The sequence below is a fragment of the Hippocampus comes genome, unplaced genomic scaffold (genome assembly GCF_001891065.2).
Source record: "Hippocampus comes isolate QL1 unplaced genomic scaffold, H_comes_QL1_v1.1 scaffold147, whole genome shotgun sequence".
Lineage (NCBI taxonomy): Eukaryota > Metazoa > Chordata > Actinopteri > Syngnathiformes > Syngnathidae > Hippocampus > Hippocampus comes.
Window position 1 is genome coordinate 1167558 of NW_017805009.1, and position 25598 is coordinate 1193155.

General features: G+C 42.4%; 1 protein-coding gene across 3 annotated transcripts in view; it reads right to left on the bottom strand.

The window, feature by feature from the left end:
• The window catches only part of hmcn2 (hemicentin 2), a 51667-nt gene that overhangs the window by 14942 nt on the left and 11127 nt on the right, over positions 1 to 25598 (bottom strand). For all 3 annotated transcript variants that reach the window (XM_019862763.1, XM_019862764.1, XM_019862762.1), the window contains exons 9-51: positions 25365 to 25509; positions 24882 to 25003; positions 23020 to 23292; positions 22532 to 22673; positions 22138 to 22265; positions 19132 to 19245; positions 18894 to 19052; positions 18627 to 18821; positions 18278 to 18373; positions 18037 to 18164; positions 17805 to 17949; positions 17407 to 17519; positions 15844 to 16003; positions 15597 to 15756; positions 13354 to 13481; positions 12941 to 13192; positions 12161 to 12244; positions 8961 to 9152; positions 8754 to 8884; positions 8447 to 8591; positions 7826 to 7952; positions 7584 to 7741; positions 7069 to 7347; positions 6850 to 6986; positions 6577 to 6727; positions 6275 to 6493; positions 6060 to 6173; positions 5783 to 5970; positions 5615 to 5711; positions 5324 to 5485; positions 4503 to 4616; positions 4118 to 4314; positions 3933 to 4014; positions 3711 to 3842; positions 3490 to 3633; positions 3211 to 3370; positions 2678 to 2802; positions 2412 to 2595; positions 2233 to 2330; positions 1069 to 1347; positions 781 to 971; positions 253 to 334; positions 23 to 159 (exon numbers count right to left, since the gene is read on the bottom strand). In XM_019862763.1, the coding sequence (XP_019718322.1) occupies positions 23 to 159; positions 253 to 334; positions 781 to 971; positions 1069 to 1347; positions 2233 to 2330; positions 2412 to 2595; positions 2678 to 2802; positions 3211 to 3370; positions 3490 to 3633; positions 3711 to 3842; positions 3933 to 4014; positions 4118 to 4314; positions 4503 to 4616; positions 5324 to 5485; positions 5615 to 5711; positions 5783 to 5970; positions 6060 to 6173; positions 6275 to 6493; positions 6577 to 6727; positions 6850 to 6986; positions 7069 to 7347; positions 7584 to 7741; positions 7826 to 7952; positions 8447 to 8591; positions 8754 to 8884; positions 8961 to 9152; positions 12161 to 12244; positions 12941 to 13192; positions 13354 to 13481; positions 15597 to 15756; positions 15844 to 16003; positions 17407 to 17519; positions 17805 to 17949; positions 18037 to 18164; positions 18278 to 18373; positions 18627 to 18821; positions 18894 to 19052; positions 19132 to 19245; positions 22138 to 22265; positions 22532 to 22673; positions 23020 to 23292; positions 24882 to 25003; positions 25365 to 25509 (6569 nt within the window). The remainder of the gene's footprint in view (positions 1 to 22; positions 160 to 252; positions 335 to 780; positions 972 to 1068; positions 1348 to 2232; positions 2331 to 2411; positions 2596 to 2677; positions 2803 to 3210; positions 3371 to 3489; positions 3634 to 3710; positions 3843 to 3932; positions 4015 to 4117; positions 4315 to 4502; positions 4617 to 5323; positions 5486 to 5614; positions 5712 to 5782; positions 5971 to 6059; positions 6174 to 6274; positions 6494 to 6576; positions 6728 to 6849; positions 6987 to 7068; positions 7348 to 7583; positions 7742 to 7825; positions 7953 to 8446; positions 8592 to 8753; positions 8885 to 8960; positions 9153 to 12160; positions 12245 to 12940; positions 13193 to 13353; positions 13482 to 15596; positions 15757 to 15843; positions 16004 to 17406; positions 17520 to 17804; positions 17950 to 18036; positions 18165 to 18277; positions 18374 to 18626; positions 18822 to 18893; positions 19053 to 19131; positions 19246 to 22137; positions 22266 to 22531; positions 22674 to 23019; positions 23293 to 24881; positions 25004 to 25364; positions 25510 to 25598) is intronic.

Sequence of the window (25598 nt, forward strand, 5' to 3'; positions counted from 1 at the left end):
TGAATGTGTTCACATCCTGTACCTGCATCTCGACCTCATCCTTGTACCACTCTATATCAGGGGAGGGGTCACTGTCAGCCAGGCACTCCAGGGTCAAATGTCCATTAAGTGGTACTGACAACGTCCTCACATCTTCAGAGCCAAGAAGGGTTGGTGGAACTGTAGTGTGAACAATGTTTGCATAATCACGTACTAATTCAGAAGACATCAGATTGCGCAGTTCAAAGTATGTACAACTCATTCTTCATTTACCTTGTACTCGAACCCAATGGTTTCTTCCATCCTCTCCAGCTGGGCTGCTGGCCAAGCAGGTATACAGACCTGCATCCTCAACCTTGAAGAAGACAGTGTTTGTCAGGTTGACTATCTCTTGCAAAACTCTGATGCCCAGTCTCAAATGTAGATTCTGTGCCTTTTAATGTGTTTCTAGTATACTGGACTGTAATGTAAAGAAAACTGATGCATAATACTACATTTTCTACAATGGGTAATGAGAATTGGACCATGAAGACTAAAATTTTCATTCATTGCAATGCGTGCCAATTTCTAACTGACAAGTGGATTCAGCTCTGTTTGAATGCAGATGTCTGCAGATCTATGAGATTATATTTTTTGTCTTTAAAACCTGTAATTCTTTGAGCCATGCCCTATTTTTTCCGAGGCACAATTATGATATATTTTATATCAAGCTCAGAGCAACAGTACGTTTTTGCAACAAATCTTTAAACCGCATGTGCACTGCAGCATTTGTGGCTGTTAGAAGCTGTTGGTTTTTTTTACCTGAATTTTGCTAATACTGAGAATGTGTCCATCGTCCTGAATGATGTTGTTTCCGCCCAGCGGACGACCATCTTTGAGCCAGATAAGGGTAGGGGGTGGTACTCCCTCTGCAGAGCACTCCAACTCCAGTGGGTTGTTTACTGCAATCGTCAGCTCTTCTGGGGCACCAGACTTGGATATCTTTGGAGGCTCTGGATCAGAATTCAAGGCGCTTTGTTGAAATGTGTTCAGACAAAAATATAGACAGTATCGGGCCAATTATTATATTATCAATATGAATAATAATACCAAGAATGGTGAGATTAAAACTCTTTGTGCTGCTTCCAGCCTGGTTGCTGGCAACACAGCTGTAGAGGCCTGCCTCTGAGGGTGACACATCAGGCAGCTGCAGTCGTGTCTCCTGTCCATCCAGCAACAAGTTCCGGTGAAGTGACATTGGCTGGCCGTCCTTCATCCAAGTCAAGGTTGGAGGAGGAACACCGCGGGCCTCACAGGTAAGCGTTACTAGTGATCCTCTCACAACTGTCACTGGTTCCATTGGTTCAACATGATCTACACCAGGGGGCACTGTAGAACATATAACGCTGTGACATGCAGTACCAGAATCCCAAATGCTACTAACTGTGGTACCATATTGGCCCGAATATAAAACGGCCCTGATTATAAGACGACCCCCTCTTTTTCAAGACTCAAGTTTGAAAAAAGACTTTTTGAACACCAAATTAATTTTTATTCAGAAAATAATTACAGTACATCTGAAACAAATGATTATAACAATATAGAGAAAAAGCATGTTATTTTGCCTCAAATCTTAATATCTGAACATTTGAATATTTAAACTAAACTGCAATCACATTCATAAATGAATGGCTTCTGGTTTTTGAAATGTAATTACATCATAACTTCTCAGCTGCCGGTTAACCTGGCCGATCCTCGACCCACTTTTCTCCAGATTGTCGCTACGTTTCTCCATTTTCTGTTATCTCTTCTATATTTTTCTTCAAAACAAAAATTTTCTTCTCTTTTCTTTCTTACCACTATTTTTTATTTTTCTTCTTCGTGCCACCGTTATTTTTATTTTTTTTGCTTCATGACAGGGGTTCACTTTGGCCTGGGGAGTCAAGTTCAGTATTCGCTTCAATGATATCTGGCGCCATCTAGGGTCCCGAATGGGTATAATGTCTAGACCCCGAATATAAGACGACCCCCACTTTTTCAGTCTTATTTTAATGCAAAAAACACCGTCTTATATTCGGGCCAATATGGTAATAATTGGAAAAAAACTTGGGTCTGTATGCCAACTGTATTGGAGCAATGGAAGTTAATTCATTTATGTTTGGTCGGGGGGTGTATTACAGTTTTGAAAGTTGATGGAACTACTTTGTAAATGAGTTCTAAGTAGGTGCATGGTTGTTATGCCTGAAACATTAACTGTGTGTGTAATGATGGTACCTTGGACCTGGACGTCATAACTAAGCTCAGCAAGACCAGCTCGACTGCGAGCTATGCATGTGTAAATTCCAGCATCTGACAAGTGCACAGGAGAAATCCTAAATGAGATAAATGGACAGTCAGCATAACTTTCATGTATAATTTGACAACATATACACAAATCAGCGCCGCAGACAGACCTCAGTACTGAGTCACCAGAGATTAGGCGTGTATTGGGTGATAAAAGTAAGGGGTGTCCATTCCTGAGCCAGCTGATCTGAGGTGGAGGATTTCCATCAGCATGGCACTCAAGAGTCAACGCACTGTCCTGTATGGCCTGCACCACTTTCGGTTCGATGGTCTCGCCCAAAATGGATGGACGTACTGTGACAAAAAAATAAAGAAATAAACAAACAACTGCATATTGTTCGATCAAAAATGATGACAGTTGAATGTTAAAACTGACCAAGGACAAAAAGGGTGTAGATCTTGCTCTCCTGGCCAGCAGGACTGACAGCCAAGCAGGTATACGTTCCAGAATCCTCAGGACTAAGCCTTCGTAAAGTTAATGTGCTGCCATCAGGAGTCACACTAGTAAATAACAAGTACAAAATAGTTTAAATGCTACGAACACCAAAATAACATTCTCATTATTATCATTGTTGCCCCACGACGTTCTCACGGTCAAACACATGGTTGGTTGTTGCATTTCCATTTATCATAAAAGTTACCGAACATCTGTATACCAGCTGCTATTAATGTTCTCCATGATTGTACCATAAACAAATCCATTTGTTTCTCTACACATTCATCTTTTATGCTTACAAACTTTGATGCTAATGATTTTTTTCAGTTTATTCCCCAAATTTTAGGGGAATGACAACGATGAATAGATTAGGCTCTTGTAAAACAAATTGAGCTACTTTGTAAATACAAATAATGTATTATTACGATGACCTCATACATTCTGTCAAGAAATGTGGGCTGGAAATAACTCACGCAACGTGACGTGTATCTGACTCTTCCAAAGTCGAGCCGTCTTTCAGCCAGCTAAGGTGAGGTACGGGGTTTCCAGAGGCTTTGCACTCAAGTGTTGCCTCTTCTCCTATGGGTGCACTCACCTCAGATGGATGATCAGAGTCCAGAATAGTCGGTGACACTACATAGGAAAAAGACAACTGGTCAATGCGAATAATAATTTGTTCTTTCATGGATGACACTTGAATTTCATATGAGAATTGACAGCCATTGTTTTAGTAGATGGATGTCATTTTTTACCCTGCACTGTGAGAATGTAATCCTTTTGTTCCTGTCCTTCACTGTTCTTGGCCACGCAAGTGTAAGTTCCTGCATGAGACAGAGTAAGAGGCCCCAACTCTAGGCGGTTCCCCCGAATAGACCACTGCCACTGCAGGCTACTTTCTGGAAACAGACAATTTTAAATTTTACATCGGATGATACTTTACTGTCGTATTTCCATTTCTTTGTCAAAGTCTTACCAATAGGTGTTCCATCCTTGAGCCATGTGATGCTTGGCACAGGGACCCCCGAGGCCTCACATCGAAGGGATACGTGAGAGCCCAGGGTGAAGTTTAGGGCCTCTGGGAGAGGCTCATCAAGGACAGGTGGAACTGTAAAAATAAAATTGCACCGTAGTTTAAACCATGTCCACCACTCTTGCTTCACTGCGGTCGTCCGGAACGCAAAAGAGATATTCGCACCATAGACCGCCAGTGTGAATGTCCTGTCGACTTGGCCAGCTACATTGGATACTTTGCAAGTATAGGTGCCACCATCTGCCACCTGGGAGCAAAGCAATTTCCAAAGTAAGGATTTAATGTGTGACAGTCGAGTCAAGTGATGGCATGACTTTGATAAGTTGATAAGTTTGATAAGTTTTCCGGACCTGAACTCCTGTGATCTCCAGCTGCTGGCGATCTGTCTGCAGTCCATTCCCTGTAACTAGTTGGAGTCCATTTTTATACCATGTGACCTCGGGCTCAGGGACACCATGTGCCTCACATTGCAGGGTTACAGAGGAGCCAAGCTGCGGGGTCAGCACATCTGACTCGGCATCAAGACGAGGCCTCAGGGTGGGCAGGACTGTTGGTTTGCATTTCGAATGAGGACATGATCTCATTGTGATTCATTTCAACTTGTCACGATTCACTTTCGGGCTACATATTCTCTGTCACAGCTGTGGTAAACAATTTTTTTTTTTTTTTTTTGCTGAGACAATGCCTTGAAATGTGATCATCTGTGTATGAAGCCGGCGTGTGCAGATGGCTCACCATAAACACTGAGGAGTAGACTCTTTTGGTCCTGGCCAGCTGAGTTGGAAGCTGTGCACACATATTGTCCTGCATCCTCCGCTCTTGCCCTTGGCAGCTGTAACATCTGGCCACCTGTAATATTAAAGGGGGACATATTAAATATACTTTGGAATTGTTCATGAACAAACATTTGCCTTGCCTGAACTACATGTTTCCTATCAAATTTCAAATTAAAAAAAACAAAATAAATCTTTTCTCATCTGCTATTTCCATTTGTTCAGCTTATACCTGTCACTGATTACAGTGACAGGTATTGTAAACACCAAATAAATCATGTAATAAAAATCATACCATTGATCTAAACTGGGCTAATCCAGCCTTTGATAGTTTATGATCTATTATCAATACATGTGTAGCAGAAAATCAGAAAAGTGAAGGTTTATTTTTCAAGAATTTTGAAGCCAAAATGTCCTCCAATTCTGGAATGACCCATAGATTTTTGAAAAGACATTCGGACATGGGAGGTTTCGGCCAGATGCCAGTGAAATGCATGTATGACTGTGTCACCTGCGTACAGAAACCGTATTTATGTATGGACTGAACAACAAAGCCTCGTCATCATGCTAATAAAATCTATACTCAAAAATCTATACAGTATTCAACAATCATCCAATAATTCACGATCATTGGGGTGTTTTGGCAAGTTGCATCATATTATCCCCTCAAGAAAAAAAACAAAAACAAAAACAAAGGAATAATAAAGACCATAATAACAGACTGTATTAAAAACATACAATTGGAACATTATTATCGATTGATTTTTGTTTCCTGGACCTAACCTGGCAATATGTGGATACCAGTACTGAAGTGGAGAATCTGCCCATCTTTGGTCCAAATGATTTCTGGTGGAGGGTATGCTTGGACATCACACAGTAATGACACCATGTGACCCTCGGTGACACTCAGCTCTTCCTCTTTCGGGCCTAATATCCTTGGTGGTACTATAACAAAAAACAGTGAATTGTACATATACTGTCGACATGAGTCACTTGTGTCAAGATCAAAATACCAACTGATTATCAATACTCGGTGAGAGTGAATCCAACAGAATGAAAAATATATGTTCTTACCTTGAACAGTTAGACTGAAGAGCTTCTCAACTGACCCAACTTTGTTTTCTGCTACACACAGGTATCCAGCCATGTCTGAAACCTGCACACTGAGGAGCTATATAAAGATGAGAGTTATTCCTAAATCCAAATTCCATTTCTTGGCTCAATGGGACAGCACTGCTTTACCTGCAGTCGTGCCTTGTCCTCACTGACGAGATGCAGTGAATCCGTTTGAACTGGCTGTCCATCTCGAAGCCACGAGATAGCTGGGGTCGGATGCCCAGTTACATCACAATGGAGGGCCACCGTGCTGTTGACCACTGCTCCTATTTCCTCCATAAACTCCTCTGATGCCCCCGTGATCACGGGTGATACTGACAATTTCAAATGGTAGAATGGATTGTTTTTCTCATGTATTTTGTAAGTGTCATTGCAACAAAATGAGGCAAATTTTCACGCTTACCCAAGACTTCCAGTTTAAAATGCATGTGGTCCTCTCCAGCCTCATTGACAGCCTCACAAGTATACATTCCTGCATCCTCTTTCTGAACTCGAGCAATTTGTAACACCTGTCCACCTGAGAAGACAAACCGAGACGAGCAGTTGGGTCTTTCATGATCAAAAATGAGCTCACACAATGGCCTCAAAATGAGCTCACACAATGGCCTCGAACCTGACCTGGCATTAATGTTGCTCCGTCAGCGCTGGTGAGCTTCTGTCCATCTTTGTACCAATTGAGTTTGGGTGGTGGTATTGCATTACTTTCACAGGACAGGCTGATGGGGTGGCCGAGGACTACTTCGCGCGTGTCCACCATGTCCTCATTCTCCTCATCCTCCCTGTCCTCCACACCCCAGGCTGCTTCTCTGTTAGTCACGCGGTGGAAGACCGGAGGAACTAAAAAGGTGACGCCAAGTTTTTGCAAGTTTAGACCCATGTTCAACTGGTGTGTGAGGTAACTTTGGTACAGCATAACACACCTTGGATGGAAACATGGAAGTATCTCTTGTCTTCTCCTGCCGAGTTGGTGACCACACATGTGTACTGACCTTCATGGGACAGCATTGCATTCTCTAAGTGCAGGTAGGCGCCACTCTCCTGGATGCCAACATGGTTGCTTCCTGTCAACATCTTAAGAGTTAAAAAAATGACTTAGATTGCAGGATTAAACTTTCAAGGTTATAGACATTGTGAGTATGTGCTATAAGGTGTCTGGCGCAACAGTAATCTTGGAAATGCTGTGTCTCACTAACCTGCCCATCTTTGAACCAGGCAATCTTGGGCTCAGGAAAGCCTTTAGCGAGGCAGGAAAGAGTTAAACTGCCATTGATTCGTACTTTCTCTTCTCGAGTGCCTAAAGATGTTGAGTCCCCCTCTATTTGTGGGGGCACTTGAAAGGGAAGAAAAGCAAAATCAGATGTACAGTACTGTTTCACAATTTAGCGTCATAGACATGTAGAAATGCGTCCTACCCAGAACACTAAGAGAATAGTGCTTGACAGCAGTACCGGCTGGATTGGAAGCCCGGCAGGTATAGAGGCCTGTGCTGTCACCTTGTGCTGAGCCCACCCTTAAAGCCTGCCCGCCTTGGGTGTATGTCAGCTGGGGGCTCGACACAATGGGCTGGTTGTCTTTCAACCAGGTGATACTTGGCATGGGTGAACCTTCTACATCACAGAGAAGAACTATCGAGAAACCCAGCACCACTGACACGTTTGAGGTCTCACCGGAACCCTTGATTGTCGGAGGAGCTGCAAAGAAGGCAAATTTATCATGCAACATTTGAAATATTTAAACCTAAAAACAACATGGGTACCAAAACACTTTTACAACTATAATCTCATCCTCGATGGCACAGTAATTATTTTGATAACTCTCATTCTGTGTACTGGAAACACAATAATGAATGCACTTGTTAACATTATACTTCATTAGATTTAAAACAAGCCTCTAATAATTATGAGTAGATAAGAAAAAAAACTGAAACCTTGCACTGTTAGTTTGAACTGGCGCATCTGTGTCCCTGCATTGTTGCTGGCCAGACACTGGTAAAGTCCTTGATCTCTCAGCCGGACTGATTTCACTTTCAGCACCTGGCCTTCTTCCAGAAACTCCACATGTGGATCTCCATCACGGGACAGTACTCTGAGAACAGCAAGAACCCATAGAGGATATCATAGCCTTGGAGTTGCTGGGGAATAGAACGTCTGAAAACCGATTAATGCTTACTCTCCGTCGCGACTCCATTCCACGATGGGTGCTGGACGCCCACTAACTCTGCACTGAAACTCTACCTCCTGGCCTAGGACGGCTGTTATATCTTGTAGTTTGGATGTTCCTGAGATCACTGGTGGAGCTGCAACAGTAGATTAACACACAGCAAAGGTGTTATTCACTTAACATTGAATGCATATTTTCACAAGGACAAGTACAGAGTATTGGCAAGTTCACGAAGGCCTACAACATTAGTAAGAGAAATATGGATTCTCTGCGCTGTATATACCGTCAACAATAACAGCAATAGGCACAGCAACAGTATACACAGTTACACAATGTTTGAAATCCAGTAAAGCTACTGTATCAATTCATGAATTTGTAAAACAAGACATGGCTTTAACGTAATATTCTGGTAGCAATATAGACAGTATAATGCTGACTAAAGACTGCTCTAAAAATGTGAATAAAATGACTGAATATGATTTCTTTAATACATAACACAACTCATATTTGACATAATTAAATTGTGCAGATGCGCTAATATCAGGACTGATCAAAGTGACATTTTTTCACCAGACTACAAATCCCTGGCACTTAACAAATCGGTGGGGTCGCTGCATTGTGAGCTCACACCTTGCACCACAATATGATATTCTCTTTGTGCCTCTCCAGCTGAGTTTTGAGCAGTGCAAGCAAATATTCCTGCATGTTCTGGCTGGACTCTGTAGATTCTGAGCAGACGGTTCCCATTTTGCAGATATAACCCAGGACCGTCGACCTGGACAGATGAAAATACCACACTGTATCCCACTGTCCCCAGCGTCATCTTGTAGTTATAACAAGGACCACATGATGGCAATGGAGAGTCGGGTATGTTGTAGGGCTTGAGTCTGTTAACGTGCAGTTGCAGATCAATGAGACACCAGCGTCACAAACTCACAGGATGACCATCTTTATTCCAGGTAATTGTCGGGGAGGGAATACCAAAGGCATCACAGCCAAGAGTGAGGGGCTGCTTTAAGGTCACAGTAAGGTTGTGTGCCTGGCCATCATCTTGGATTTCAGGAGGAACTGAAATAATACAGGACAGCAGAAGATGTCTGTTGTGCTTTGCACTTCCCCTATAGAAGTGGGGATGAGGTCTTACCATTCACTTTCAATCTGGTCTTCCTGTCGACAGAGCCCGCCTCGTTCGTCGCCACACACTTGAAGTCGCCACTGTGACTGGCAGAAGCTCTGCTAATTACAAGAGCTCCATCCCTCGTCACAGAAAACTCTGATTGTCCAGGATGTATCTCCAGGCCATTCTTGAACCAGCGCACCTTGGGATGTGGAGAGCCTGCAAGACAGAGATGGGTGACGTTTAAAATAAGCCTCTGAAAAAAAACAACAACCACCATTTTTTTTTTTTTTTTTTCTCTATGAGCAGTGGACAACCAGCCCCCCCCCTCCAAAAAAAAAAAGAAAAATCAAAGCATCTATCTGTTAGAGAGCAGGGCAGGCATTTTCTTTCACTGTCAGATTGAAATTCAAGGGCACCATGACAGAAAGAAAGGACAACCAACATGTAGAATTAAGGTTTAATGAAAGATCTGTCTGAGTGTTATTGAGATTTATGACCCAATACAGAGGAGCAGTAAGAGTAGTTCATAGGCACAATTCTCAGACTCAGGAGCCTCAAACAGATGTTTTCGATAGCTTAGTGGGCACAAAACAGCTAGAAGTGGTAAATGAGTGAAAGGCAGAATTAGGCTAAGGTGGGAGGATGAGGTACTCGCCCCAAACACAGAATCACAAGACAACTGTTGAGAGCACAGTGCAGTATAGACTGACCAAATACTGCGCGTCTGTCTATTTACAAAGGTGTTAAGAATGGAGACAACATCTTTCCTCAACCCTCAAAAATAATTCCCATGAGTCATGCAGGGGAAAAAAAAGTGATGTTATCATCTGGTGTCTTTCTGGACACATGTTTACAGTTAAGGAGCTCGGAAGCAAAGTTATCTCATTGCTGGAAGAAAATGCAAACAGATGTTCTATTTTACGTGTCAGAACTCAGTTAATTGACTCTCGAATTTATTTGCAGTGGCCGATATAGACTGACTGATACCCAGCACGTGTTTCTGAAATGATTACTCCTTTTAAATGCAATGCTGCTCTTGTCGGTGAATTAATAACACCCCTCAGGCAAAACTGGGTTACACCTTCCTCATAAAGGAAGTTATCTGGTGAAGAACCTTTTCCTTCCTGCAGCCGACTGCCTCTCTCTCTGGCTGTGTCAAGCAAACACTTGGGTTTCAAGTGAGCTTGCACTGCATGCCTGTTTGACTTAGATGCAGATAGGGGTAGATGGCTTCAGGTGCCTCTCTGTACATCACGGTGCACCTCAGACATGCCGTATATGCCCTTTATCTGCTTGCTGTAACCTGTCATTAGGATTCCTTTCCCAGCAGGCCCATATGCACACCAGAGCAGATGTGGCTCATGGATGCAGCAGGCAGGCGGATGTTCCAGCTGTTGTTTCATATTAGACACAGCCCTCACCTTCTCCATTTGAGGGTTAATAGGTTAGCGCGGCACAGAACAAAACAAACACGATTATTTTTTTATTGTTTTTTTTTTTGCATGAACTGTCATATGTTAAATATTCACCGGTAATTCTGACTACCTGCGGTGTTTCATAATCAAGATACACTTTTTTGAAATTGTATTCCACTCCAGTTACAGAAAAAAAGATTACAGGTTTCATTTATTAAAACTTTTGATTCTACATTTTTAATGCAGGGCAGAAAGAGGCAGTTTGTTGATTGGAGCCCTCACCCACATTTCAACTCGCGGCACCTTTTCCAGTGTTAATGGAGCAACACATGGATAAATGGTCACAAGATAGTTCAATGAACCGCCATTACTCGTCTTTGGGAAAGTTTATGTTGGCCATTAATTCAGGCTAATGGCACGGACCATCGGATATATGTACGCGTTGGGTTCCCCAAATGCGGCGAGTATAAAAGCAACTTGGAGGGAATGGATAGTGACTGTTTAAATTATATTCACTGGAAGATTGATTCATTTTGGATAGCATTTCCAAAGTAATGCTGCTAAAGCATTAGCACAGCATGCGTAACAAGTAATTAGCATGTTTGCCTCACAGTGATGAGCTTTTTGATCTGAATTCCGAAGATTCCGGTCTTCCTCCCACATTCCAAAACCATGCATATTAAACATTAATATGAACAAAAAGACCAGATAAATATGTATAATTTTTAGATCCTGTATAATCTATAGAGTCCTTTTTTAAAGGATATTTGTCAATGAAGTATTCTAAAAGTAATTAAAAGTAATCAAGTCCTGAAGACGGGGCTTAAAGGTAAGCAACTGCACCCATGGGACCCAACTGGGCACAGTAATGTGAATTCTCTTCCCATGGGTTTGCCATCTGTGGGAGGGGCCATCGGGGTCTTGTGCCATGTGAACTGAGCAGCGGCCAGAGGCTACAGAAACTGGCTCTAGGGACATGAAATGTCAGCTCTCTGGCAGAGAAGAAGCCGGAGCTGGTTTGCGAAGTTGAGAAGTCCCGACTAGAAAATAGACATAATAGGTCTCCCCTTCACACAAAGCCTGGGCTCTCATACCAGTCCTCTCAAGTAAGGTTGGACTCTCTTCCACTCTGGAGTTGCCCACAGAGAGAGGCGCCAAGCAGGTGTGGGCATACTATTGCCCCCCTGCTTCGTACATGTACTTTGTGGTTCAAGGCAGTGGGCTCGGAGTATACCAGCTGCCCCTCTGCATTGAGAGGAGCCAAATGAGGTGGCTTGGGCATTTGATCAGGATGCCTTCTGGAAGCCTCCCTGGTCAGGGGTTCCGGGTACGTCCTGGTAGGAGTCCCCAGGTACGACCAAAGACACGCTCGCGAGGCTATGTCTCCTGACTTATCAAGGAACGCCCAAAGGGCTGGACAAAGTGGCTGGGGAGAGGGAAGTCTGGGTTTCCCTGCTAAAGCTTCTGCCCTTGCGACCCGACCCCGGAGAAATGGAAGAGAATGGATGGATAAAAATAGTCACGTTACGTTATTTTAATATTATGTTACTTGGATTACATTACTTGCTACATTTCATTTCACTAGAGACGATATCGGAATACATTTTAAAGTAACACTCCCAACCCTATGTGTTTGTGGGGGATGGCGAGCTCACTACCTCACACCTGAAGGCTAATTTATTCACAAAGAATCCGTGAACAAAACTAAGGCAACAGTGTCTCTTAGGCAGAGTACTGACAAAGTAATTTGATGAGTACAAGAATACGTCGACAGTATTTATTGACCCTAATATTTGATTTTATTGTTACCTTCAGCTGGGCAGGGGATGATGACCTTGCTGTTAGCTATTTTCTCCATGACTGCATCTCCTGGTTCTGCAAAAGACGGGGCCTCTGTGGGAACAAAAACATGGGTAAAGGCAGAGTCAACAGACTGAGAAAGGGTTGCAAAAGCCAAAATGGTATCACGGTAGACCAAGGTTTCAAATCACGCGTTTGATTCCTCTCCAGAACCCAAACTTCAAATTAATTGATCAATTACATGACACCGTATTTTCATATGAACTAACCAAGTATTCATTGGAACAAACATTAATCAAGATACATTTTCCAAAGCGATTAGGTTCCTGCTTGGTGGGCAAAAAAAAAAAAAAATGACAGCATTTTACTCTTTTGGTGGCCCAATAAAATGCAATCTGGGGCCTATTTTGAGGTTGGAAAATGCGGCATTAGACGTGTACAACTCTGTTATACTTTTTAAATATATACTATGAGTCACTGGAGGCGCAAAAGACTGATTCTGTCCCTGACGCATTCCCATTAAAATGACAACACTGCTTAAAAGTGGAGTGTTTCTACAGTAGATAGATAGATAGATAGTGTTAAAATACAGGAGAGGCCGCTCCCTTCCCCCAACAATAGATGGACATATAGAAACATGGACATAGTAGGATTAGTTGACCCTATGTTATGATTAGTAGTATGTGGTAGACACTGAATCCAAACTTTAAAGAAAAGACGATCGAGTGTTTTTTTGTTTGTTTTTTTACTTGAGCTGTAAAAGGCTGGTATTAAGTAACAGGAATTCACCAAGAATTTCCAGCATGATCTCCAAAGTCTCCTGTCCAGCGCTGTTGCGAGCCACGCATTGGTAAGTTCCTTTGTCAGCCATGCTGACGTGCTGGATCCTAAAGGGTGACGTGTCCTTGATCCCAACAGGAAGACCATTGTGAAACCAATTGACCTCTGGGCTCGGCTCCCCCTGGACCACACATGGGAGCGTGACTGTTTGTCCCACCAGGGCTTTCAGTAGCGGGGGTGCGGGCTGAATCCTGGGCTTGGCTAAGGACAAAAGAACAACCTTGACACGTGTTTTATCATATCTATCCATAATGTCAACAGTTTAGAGAGAAGTGCCGTTATCATGAATTCTATCAACATGAAAGTGCTCTCAACAAACATGTTATTGTTTCCGACTTTATCATAAAACCCCACAAAGTTACCTTGGATGTGTAAATTGTAGCTTAAGGACACATTGCCGGCTGGGTTCTCTGCAGTACACGTGTACAATTTACTATCAATGAGGCGTACATCAGTTATCTTCAGGGAGCCTGAGGGCAAAACAGTGAACCTGGGGAATGGTGAGGGGTGAAGAGCAAAGAAATGACACAATAAAACACAACACTTAAAGAGTGAGAGAAAATCCATTCATATTGGTGGAAAGAAAGCTAATATTGTTTGGAAGAAAAAAAACAAAAACAAAAGCGCGAATTCCTTTGTTTTTGCAAGAACATTTGTGACACTAAAAAGATTGTTTGAAACAAAGATTCTTACTCAAATGCCATTGTTTTTTTCAAGAACATTTGTTACCCTAAAATGTAAAAAAAAAAAAAAATGTGGATTCCCTGAAAAAAATAATTTGTCCGAGTGGTGAATAAGTGAGAAACCCAAGGTCTAAAAAAAAGAAACCACTCAGTGAAATGCAGCGTCCTCAAGGGTCGAGTGATCTCCCCTGTGACTTGTTACCATTTATTCATATTGGTGGAAAGAAAGCTAATCTTGTTTGGAAGAAAAAAACAAAAACAAAAGCGCAAATTCCTTTGTTTTTGTAAGAACATTTGTAAGACTAAAAAGACTGTTTGAAACAAAGATTCTTCCTCGAATGTCATTGTTTTTTTTCAAGAACATTTGTTACCCTAAAATGTAAAAAAAAAATGTGGATGCCCTGAAAAAAATAATTTGTCCGAGTGGTGACTAAGTGAGAAATCCAAGGTCTAAAAAAGAGAAACCACTCAGTGAAATGCAGCGTCCTCGAGGGTCGAGTGATCTCCCCTGTGACTTGTTACCATTGTCCAAGGTAATTACAGTGTAAAAGGATAGCCAGAGTTTTAGTTGATGAAGTCGCCCTGGGAAAGGTCACAGAGATGCCAACATCAATACAATAACACAGTGTGTTAAGTCAATCACGATGGCGTCACGCGTGATTTGATTTAAAGAAAGGCCCGACCGCGGTGCTAGATGCATGTACATACATCACTGGGATATCTGCTTGAGCAACGCTAATGCCAATTTAGCCATTAGTTTGCCTGTCAGAGACAAACAAAAAGTATGCTTGTGACTAAAACGTGCCCATCTGTTTGATGTTTCAAGGGAGTGAAAGGCTGCTTGGTAACTTGAAAGGTTTTTGTGTTCGTCTGAAATTCATCAAGGCGGAGTTGTATAAATGCAAAATACACACGCACGTGTAAACAGACCTCTCCCAGTTATGGTAGATGAGTGTTTTTGCTAGGCAACTGAACTATAACAATAACATGTTTATTTCAGTGGGAATAAGCTTGAAGCAAAAAATATCTTGTTTCTCCATATTATCACAGTTAGCCCAAGTCCTCCAGTCATGTGAAGAAAAGCAGTGACATTTGAGGCGCCGAGCGACGGCGCTTTGTGCAAAATGTTACTTTGCGGGGTTAGACAAGCTAAAGCAGACGGGACAGGACATCCCCTCTCCATCAGTTCCCACATTGATATACAATGTGGTAAGTGTCAGGTTTTGAAACACCACACTCACCCCTCTAATTTACATGATGCAACAATCAGCACCCCGCTGGCCTCTTCAGTACTGTACAGCTTGCATAGTATCTGCAGTGGCTCCATTTGCAGCCCATGTGGGGGTTGTTCACAGAGACATGTTATCCTCATCAGGCAGGGCTAGCAAAGAGTCAGCATGTTGTTTTATTGCTAACGCACCCCAGGGATTCCCAACTTCAGGCAGATGGGGCTTGTATCTCTTCCCTGTCAGTTAGCTTTCTTCCCCTCTTCCTGGCATCCCCCACACCACCACCCACATTTCCTTTCTTCCCGGCCGCATAGACTAGCCATACGGCATTTGAGTCACCACTGCGGCTTTCACCTCCCCTCGTCATCCTCCCCTCGACCTATTTAGTCGGAGGGTCTCTCCTCTTGCCTGTGAACTGAGTCTGCCTGCCTGTCTGCAGCCACTGTGACCACACATGAATGTGAGCCATGCAGGGCCAGATGTTCCACCTCAATTTGGTGAGAAAGTCAAGCCTTCACACAGGCCCCCTGCAGACGGTTGGTTCCTCGGCTAAGCTGCGCTTTAAAGGGCATCGCTAAAAACTTGAGGAGTAATGAATGGCAGGTACAGAGCAGACTCAAGGCGTGCTGAGCACCTTTGTCTTTCACTACGCATGACGCTGTTGCCACAGTGATGTTAAAACCTTCCACTTACCCTGCTGTGACAGGGGGGATGGGGTGACCATTTCTGTTCCACGTGACAAGTGGTGTCGGACTCCCCTGGGCCTCACAAGGTAGAACTACCTCTGCTCCCACCTCTGCAGACATTTTTACTATGTTGTCATGGTCACTCGCACCCGCTATCTTCGGTATTGCTGTGAAAAGAGAAACGACTGTGAGTGTTGGCTCGCCTGGAAACTACTTGAATTGAGTGACGACGGTCAGGCATTTATTGGCCTTACTGTTAACACTGAGCTGGATTTCTCGACTCGCGTAACCCACAGAACTAGTGGCAGTACAGATGTAGATTCCTGCATCGTCAGTGGTTGGGTGAGGGATGTGGAGGTGTCCATCGGGGTCAGCCTGAAGCGAGGAACCGCCCCGAGGCACAGGTTGCCTTCCCTAAAGCCACAGCATGCATTAAAACCACTCGAGATCTCCACACACGACAATGTTGGAACACAGAGCTCCCTTTCAGGTTTGTAGCCAAACCTTTGATGTTTCATCTAATTACAAGGCTCCCCTCTAACCTGCTCTCTGTCTCCAGTGTGAACATACAAGAATGCAGGCTACTGAATTCACACTTATTTTGAACAGCTTTTACAGATGTATCCTTATCTGGCAAGTAGGCTGCGGTAAGGAATTTGACTGTGCAGCACGCTGATAAAATTGTTTCGGAAAATGCAAGGAAGAAAAATGAATCTGGCTCAAAGCCCTGATGTGACATTTATAAGTAGAACACCGCCTTTGTACAGCATTTATGTTTTACAGACTTGAAAGCTGTTTAAATGATAGCGGTGGTAAGCAAAAAGCATAAAGCTGAGCACTTTGCAGTAATGGGTGTAAAGAGAACCATAAAAGTCATGTTCGAATACAGCATAAACAACTGGATCTTGATTGGGATTTTACACGAGGCTTGTGAGTGCCGTCATCATGGGAATAATTGACTGCGCATCGGAATGAATAACTGTTATATTGACTTTATTTCATTCCGGCTCTTTTCAATATATTCATGAGCAAATGCTAAATTATGTATGATCGTGTGTAGGCAGCACTGTGGAACATGTAGTTAGCATGTCTGCCTCACAGTCAAAGGATGTGGGTTGAATCTTAGCTCGGGGTGAACATATAGTCCCCTCAAAAGGGTCCAAACTGAGTTTCAAACCCAGAAACTTTTGACTGTGAGGCAAATGTGCTTGCCACCTACCTCACACTGTGCTGACAACAATTAAGTAGTAAAATACAATTAGGTAGTCAAATGTGCTTAATGTTATATGAACAAGAACTTGGCAAAGAAAGACGGTATCCTAAAGCAGCAAACCGCTATTTGATATATTGGGAATATGTGCTCCTTTAATTCCATCATTTTTTTCTATGCCTTAGTCTGCTCAAGGTCAGAGACTGGATAGACTCTAGCAGACTTAAGGCAAAAGGCAGACACTCGGGACTGATCCCCGATCAACTATAGGAATTTTGTGAATGGTAAACTGCAGCTTACCTCAAGGTTCATGCTTGTGCAACATGGTCATGCCATTAACAAAATGTCAATGTTCTCACAAAGAAAGATTGGGGAACTCTCTGATCTGGATTGCAAAATGTTGCAAAAATACTTCACTGACAAATACGACGAGTGACTTCTTGGGAAAATCATGTTTAAGCACTTTGTTTAAATAAAAGGTGCAAGTCAGCAATGCTGCACTGCAGCCTCCTGATGTTTCATTTTCAGCAGAAAGGCTGGCAAGGGACGTATGAACCAGAGTAAGGAATACATGCAGTTAGAATAACAGAAAACGTCCAACTCTTACCTTGGACCAGACCACAACTGGTTTAGGAATGCCACTCGTCTCACATGACAATGTGATGGCTACGCCCTCGTTGGCTATGTAGCGGTAGGGCCCAGCTTTGATTTCTGGGGGCACTGTGAAGAAAGTAGGCCACAAAGCACAGCTGACTATTTGCTTGGCCCTCACAAATCTCACTGGCCTTAGAAGGCCAACTGGATCGGCGCTTGAGGCATTTATTCATTACGCCGCTGATGGATCATAATCTGGCTTGTCTGTCATTATCCTCTGATGAGCCCACTGCTCAAAGCAAATGTCAACAACAGGTGGTCAGAATGACAATGCTTTTCGATAACGACTTTACTTCAAACCTGCCTCGAGTCTAGAGCATGGACAGAGCATGAAAACAGAAGACTACTTACCATGGACCTCCAAGATGACTGTAATGTTCATAGAGCCTGCTACATTCACTGCTGTACAAACATATGCCCCAGAATCCTCTGGGACAGCTCTTTCAATGTACAAACTTCCATCACTCCTCACAAACATTCTCCCGTTCAATTGAACCTTTGCGGAATAACAAAGACACATTCGATAAATCTGTATAAACCTGTATGTTGTACCGTTATCAATTTCTTCTTTACTATATCTTACATGTTTCCCATTTAGTGACCAGTGTCTTTCTGGGAGGGGTATGCCATCCAGCAGCATACACGGGATACTCAAGGACTGCCCGATGCCAGTAGTAATGATGGGGGCACTTTGGGCTAAGAGAGGGGGCTCTGCAATTGGAATTGTTGAAAGAACATGAATTAAGTACGAGCCGCTTCAAGCATTTGCCCTTGGCAGGGATACGGTCGGGCGCAAAAGAAAATCTCATGCTAAACAAGCCTACCCAGTCCAGTGACGCGAACTCTGGCTTCAGCTTTGATGGTTCCAAACTGGTTCTTGGCCTCACAGGTGTACAGCCCTTCATCATCCAGCCAGACACCTGAAGTAAATTTGAACACGAATGATGTTTCGAACACAGCACCCTCTGCACCGCGGAGATAAGCAGAAACGCTATGGATTATGTCAGAACAAAGTTAATAACAAGTGCTCTTATTGGTTTGACTGAGCTGTCATTAGGATTTTGAAAACAGGAACGAAAAGATTCATGGCTTTGGCTGTGCTGCCTCACTCAGTCATGCTGGGAGATGAACATGTTAGTCAACTCACGTGTTACGATTATCAAGTTAACTCACTCTGAATCAGAAGGAATCCATTCTCCAGCTGCATTTTTCTACCGTGGTTGTCTGTCCTTGCGGGAATGTGTCTACCATCTTGAGTGTACCAGGTCACGGTTGGTTGCGGGAAACCTCGAGCGGCACAGGGAAGGGTGATGTTTTCCCCTACATTAGCCGCCATGTCAACCGGTGCATCAGAGAACGAAGGTCCCACTGTGGTGCGAAAAGTGGTCAGAGATCCATTTTCCTTGCATTGCCTTGCCTTAGAGGGCAGTCTGGTCTTACCTCCAACCTGCAGACTGACTGTACCAGAGGAAGTCCCAGCAGGGCTGCTGGCCACACAGCTGTATTGACCAGCATCGACATCCTGCACCCTTCGAATATGCAGGGTCCCGCGGTGGACATCCTGCTCAACAAAGGGGGCGGAGCCCACCTCAAGTTTCCCTGGAAATCCAAAATAAAATCGAGCTCCAGTTCTTCCTTTGCTTTTCAATGTACTAAACCAGGTTAGACTGTGAGTTACCTTTAAACCAATGGACAAGAGGAAGCGGGGTACCACTGGCTTGACACTGCAGAGTAGCATCATCCCCGACAGCCACAAGTAGGACCTGCTGCTCCACTGTTATGATAGGCACCTCTGAGGGAAAACAGCAAGATTCAGATGTGGTAAAAGTGCATCATGTACTGTATCTAAAGGATTCCAACGCTCTACAAAGGATCTTTTTTTTGTCCGATTCATGAGCCAAAAGTGGAAAAGTAAAACCTACTAAAATGATGTAACACAGCAGTTCATGCCACCCACGCAAAAAAAAAAAAATTAAAACCCCAAGCTCTCCAAGTACCACAATCATGACCAACAATAAAATACAGTAGGGCAGTAGGCATAAGTGTTCATAAAAAAATGAAGCAGGTTTTATTCATGTTATTTAATCTTATTGTACAGAATGCAAAACATTGTAACATTATGCAGTTTGCATTCTACTCAAATAGTGGTTCTATTTTTTTTTTGAAGGAAGAGTACTTAAATCATGATTCAATCAAAAGATATTGCATGTGCCACCCCCGCAAAAAAAAAAATTAAAACCCCAAGCTCTCCAAGTACCAAAATCATGACCAACAATAAAATACAGTAGGGCAGTAGGCATAAGTGTTCATAAAAAAATGAAGCAGGTTTTATTCATAATGTTATTTAATCTTATTGTACAGAACGCAAAACATTGTAACATTATGCAGTTTGCATTCTACTCAAATAGTGGTTCTATTTTTTTTTTTTTGAAGGAAGTGTACTTAAATCATGATTCAATCAAAAGATATTGCATATAAATACCTTCTTTCTTGAAAAGAAATCCAATCACAAATTACACTTAGTTACCCTCATGACCTCACAGACAAGTGAAAATTTCAGACCTCATGAGCAATCTGCTCAACGCAACTATAGGGTTGCATCAATCATCAATGATTGTTTTGCGCACTACCAGTGAGATAGACCGACATATTTTTGCCAGGGCTGATACAGATATCAATTACTCGTCATCATGGGAGCCAATAACCGAAATATGGAGACGATATTCATTTTCAGTTAAAGGAGAATATTGGTGTAATAAAAATACGAACTCCAACTCTTTGTTGAAATGTCATTAAGCTTATGTTGACTGAGCAACTTGCCAGATTCGCAAATTGTTGAAGGTTGTTTTGTTTTAAACAACAATAGACAAAAGGTTTTTGTTTTTAAATTCTAAAAGAAAGTTTAGGAAGCCCACAAGGGTCATCAGCAACACAAACAAGTCTGTACTTTTCCACTGTAAATAACTGAATGTTAAACTTTTACTTGTCTTTGTTTTAATTTCAAACAAAAATAAAAAGTGCAGAAGCATCCCCGATGAAGTTAACTGAAAATGTAAATAAATGAAATCCCTGAAGTTAACACATTTTAAAATGATCTCTTATTGGCCTTGACACTTTAAAAAAAATAATGTTCAAAATCAGCCTGCCCGAATAATCAGTCGATCCCTAATCAATGGTGCGAGTACCACACTTGGAGAATCACTGATGTGACGTATTTATATAGCATTGACATTCAGCGTAACGGTCAGTTTCAGAAAGTCCTTTGGCAAGGACTTTTTGCATGCATGTTGCTTTAAGCTTATTATTTGAGGATTGCTGATGTAATAAGAACTGACAACCTGACCCAAAGTTCTATACCACTGATGTCAAACTCAAGGCCCCGGAGCCAAATGTAGCCCACCAAATCATTTTATGTGGCCCACCAAAGCAAATAATGTCTATCGACTTGATGCTTTTTGCTAAAAAAACAAAATTGCAAATTGGTTTCATGTAGAAAAAAAGAAAAATGTTGAGATGTTGCAGGCATGTTTTTGTGACCAATCCCCTTCTTAGATATATGTAATAATATTTGAACGAGCACTATTTACTGGAATCTGATTTCAGCATTAGTTATTCATCAATGTGTAGAATAAGCAGCTCAGAAAATGGATGTAGGGATGGATGGATGGATGGACGGATGGATGCCATGTGAGACGATCACACACTTATTTGGGTTCACAGTCATACCGGCCCTCGGAAGGAAAACAAAATTATGATGGGGCCTGTGACAAAATTCAGTTGACACCCTTGTTCTAGACCAGAGCAAGCACACTGCAGTTCCTCGGGAGCCATATCCTGCCTGTTGTAGATCACTCTCTACTTCAACACACCGGATTCAAACAATCAGCTCATCAGCATGATCTGCAGAAGCCTGGAATGATCGTGACCAATTGAATCAGATGTGTTAGACTTGGGAGAGATCTAAAACAGGCAGGATATGGCTCTCGAGGAACCGGCGTTACATACCCCAGTTCTAAATTGTCATGACATGATGAAGACCAGTTCTAAGATCACAATTATGAATATTATTATCAACAGAAAAGGCCCGGTGATCGAGTGGGAAGCACGTCGACCTCACAGTGCAGAGGTACAGGTTCGATTCCAGGTTCTCCCCGTGCCTGCGTGGGTTTTCTCCGGGTACTCCGGTTTCCTCCCACATTCCAAAACCATGCATGGCAGGCTAATGGAACACTCTAAATTGTCCCTAGGTCTGAGTGTGAGCGCGGATAGTTGTTTGTCTCTGTGTGCCCTGCAATTGGCTGGCAACCGGTTCAGGGTGTACCCTGCCTACTGCCCAAAGATGGCTGGGATAGGCTCCAGCACACCCCGCAACCCGTGTGAGGGTAAAGTGGATCAGAAAATGGATGGATGTATTGTCAACATATACAGGTAGGTGTGTATATATATATATATATGTAATTGTAATGAAACTTAAAATTTAACACAGTATTTTTCTACTGTAACTGAATGTAATTGTAATGAAACTTAAAATTTAACACAGTAGATGTGGGGAAAACAAGGGAATTATTTTATGAGGCCACACTATCTACAATGCTCTACTTGAAACATTATTAAAAGAATAATTTGAATCTAAATACACTGAGAAATGCATTCTTAGTGACGGAGAAAAGACATACATGGATACCTGCATAAGTAAGCAAGACAGACTGTGAGGCAGTCCCAGCCAAATTGCTTGCCAGACATGTGTAGTTCCCAGCATCCTCCGGGATAGCCCCTGATATGGTCAAAACTCCTTGCTGGTGTAGATTCAACCTGCATCACATAATTGGCAGAATTCATGACGCTGTCTCACACTGATTACATGTGCAGATGTACAGAAAAACGAACATTAGTTTGTTTCTCTTGTGTATCAAGAAATGTTTTTTTTTGTCTCAACATGCACGTAAACACTACTTAGCAAAACAATCTTTATACCAGAACAATGATTCCAACAGGATGTGGTTACTCTTTTGGAGTAACAGCGGAATGTAATGAGTCCTTTGTGCCGGAGGTGTTGAGTGGGTTGAGAGTCCTCTTACCTCGGCCGATTAGCAAGGAACGTGTTTCCATGGCTCCAAAAGAGCAGGGGAGGGGGAGAGCCGGATGCTGAGCAGACAAGGCGGATTTCATCCCCTCGGGAAAAGACCTGGCTCTGGGGGTGAAGTACCACAGTAGGTCCCTCTGCAGTCCAATGAGCCAAAAACAAAACAAAAAAAAACTCAAATACTGACAGTTAGTTGAGGCCTTGTTGACACCGTGTCATTTATTATTTAGCAAACTAAACATCAGTAAAGAATCCAGCCCAGCAGCACTGTTTGTGAAATTCATCAGAAAAGTCAGAGGCCATGCCACAACAGAAACCACAAATTTTAACGCGCATCATGAGAAACATTTCTTGACATGGTTGTGGCTAAATCCGTCTGTAGGACGGCTCAACCTGTAATGGAAACCAGATGACGGCGTCCTGACAGGAACCAGGAGGCTAAATATTTAAACAGATGCACATTGGAGTGTGATCGTACCGTACCTGGGACGAAGAGCCATACAGTGGTTCTGCTGTCTCCGTGGGCATTTGAGGCTACACAGTAGTAAGCCCCAGCATCCTGAAGCTGCACGCTGCTAATTTGCAGGGATGAGTTAGACAGCAGCCTCACCCTCCCTGAACGAGCTCGGATGGCGCGCCCAGCTCGATGCCAGGTCAAGTTGTAGCGCATGGTGCCCTCTACTTTACAGGTCAACACAGCCACACTTCCAACTAAGGAAGTCACATTGACTGCTGGCTTGAGTACAGGCGGAGGCTCTGTTTTATCAGAAAAAAAGACCAAAATATAAGAGCTTGGAACAAGAAATGAAAAAAAAAAAAAGATACCAGTGCAACATAAAAAAAAGAAATTTGTGCGAAGTGATTTCAAAACTTAACTTCACTGTGTTTGCACGATAACTGAGGAAATACGGATAGGTTTATTTGTTTCAATAAATCGCTACAGTACAGGACACAGGATGACAGATCTGCTTGCTTTTTCAAAGGATGTGAAGGATGCCAGAATACAGATCACAGTACTACCCTTCCATCGGAAGTACTACCACTGATAGGGTGATCAGACGTCCTTCTCTCAAAACATGGGCATGTCTAACCCTTTCTGAGGAACCTAAAAAAAAAAAATCATCCAAATGGAATTTTTAAATTGTCCTGGATTGCACTCTTAAATTATTCTTTCTTTTTGCACAATCTCTGAATGTAAAATTTCTTCAGCATCGTTGAATGGCATCTGCTCTGATTCAGAATATGCCCTTTTTTTCTCTATCACGTCAGGCTTTCATAATAATAATAAAATAACAATAATATAATAAGTAATATAGCAGTACATTTCCTCATATTTATGAGCAATGGATTAGGTTCAGCAACAGTTTGATTTTTTTTTCTGAAATGTCATGGATATAATGATTACAATGCATAGTAAAATCCGTATTGCACAAACTTTTATTGTGTGTATTACTTAAAAACAACTTAAAAACGAAAATGATAATATTTTAAAATGTTGATGCGTTTATTCAAATCAGTGTTAAAAATACTATTAGGGAGATAAAGCGATATTACATTAAAATTTGCTGTTGACCACGTGTTGTAAACATTAGCCACTTGTTAAAATAGAAAAAGTTAGTCTGCCCCCACACCTGTTCCCACATGTGAGCCATAGGGGACCAAATGCCCACCCCTCAAGATGCTTGTGTCCCGTAATTTGACGCTCAAATCTCTAAAAATATATCTTATTTTAACTACATTTTAATTTTATGTCACAGTTGCTATTTTTGTGTTGCTAAATATTAAAGTTGAGTTGTTTGTCACCAAGACATTAAATTTAGAAAGAAACAATAGTGCAAATTGGTTTGATTGGCCAGTCTTATTTGGAACACCCCGGAATAGCCTTTGTGAAAATTACGTTAGGTATGCAGGTGACGAATAAGCCAAACTTTTCAAAGTGAAACTGCAATGTTTTTTGCATGTGACATTGAGTGTAATGTAGCATGACATGTCTGGAAACTAAGTACCTACTGTATTTGTATATAACGAAAGCCGAGGACAACTGAGGTAGACTGCACATGAGACAGTCTAAAATGCTTCAACATAAGTGTCAATCTCATCTCGCTTCATGTCACAAAACTGCAAGAGGTCTGTCTACCACATTTGCACAGGAACTTAATACATGCCACAGTATTTTCAAAGGAAAGGTCAACTTCCAAGCATCACTGTACTGCATCATGTCCCTTATTTGATGAAGTGATCAAAGTATGTCCCACTATTAGGGTTTAATGTTACAAACCATGATTAGCCAAACGGAACTCTACCCTGACTGTGGTAACGGCTTTGTCGTAAGCATTGTGCAGTACCTGTAACAGTCAGCTGGGTTAAGGCATGTCCTTGTCCTGCGCCACTCTGTGCAATGCACTCGTAGAAGCCCTCATCCTCTGCTGAAGCATGCTGAATCTCCCATGATGCAGTGGCAGATTTCCTGATCCAAAGAGAAGCTTGGTTCAGTAACTGAGCATGACGGTAGCAACAAGATCGTATTTCATGTCATATTCCGTTAGAATCTAGAAGCACACACTGGAATTTTCACCGCAAGTAAATCTCAGGTAATTCAAACCAGAGCGTTGAACGAGACACATGGACACATTATTAATTGATCAAGACATGTGAGTACACACTCTATGATCTCGTTCCCTGTGACATATGAGCCAATAATGCGAACCAATTCCAAGACTGCTCACTGCCAAGAATATGTGTGGTGGAGATAATTCTCTTATTAGAACCGCAGAAACTTCTGAAGTGATAATTTAACAAATTCTCCAAAGTTATAAAAGAAAAATTACTGGAAGAATTTCTCCGCCCCCAGAGTCCTTCCACTTCTTGCAAATCTTAGCCTGTAAGGTATATCGCTCTCCACTGAACAGTGAATCACAGCAGGCTGCATGTAGATACCCTTCACCACATCAGGCATGTTCACAGCTGGGGGAGCTACACAAGGGAGGAAACAAAGGTGAAAAGCCACACGAGAGATTTATGAGGTGTTAGAACCCTAGCAGCATAGCCAAGGAGACATGTGT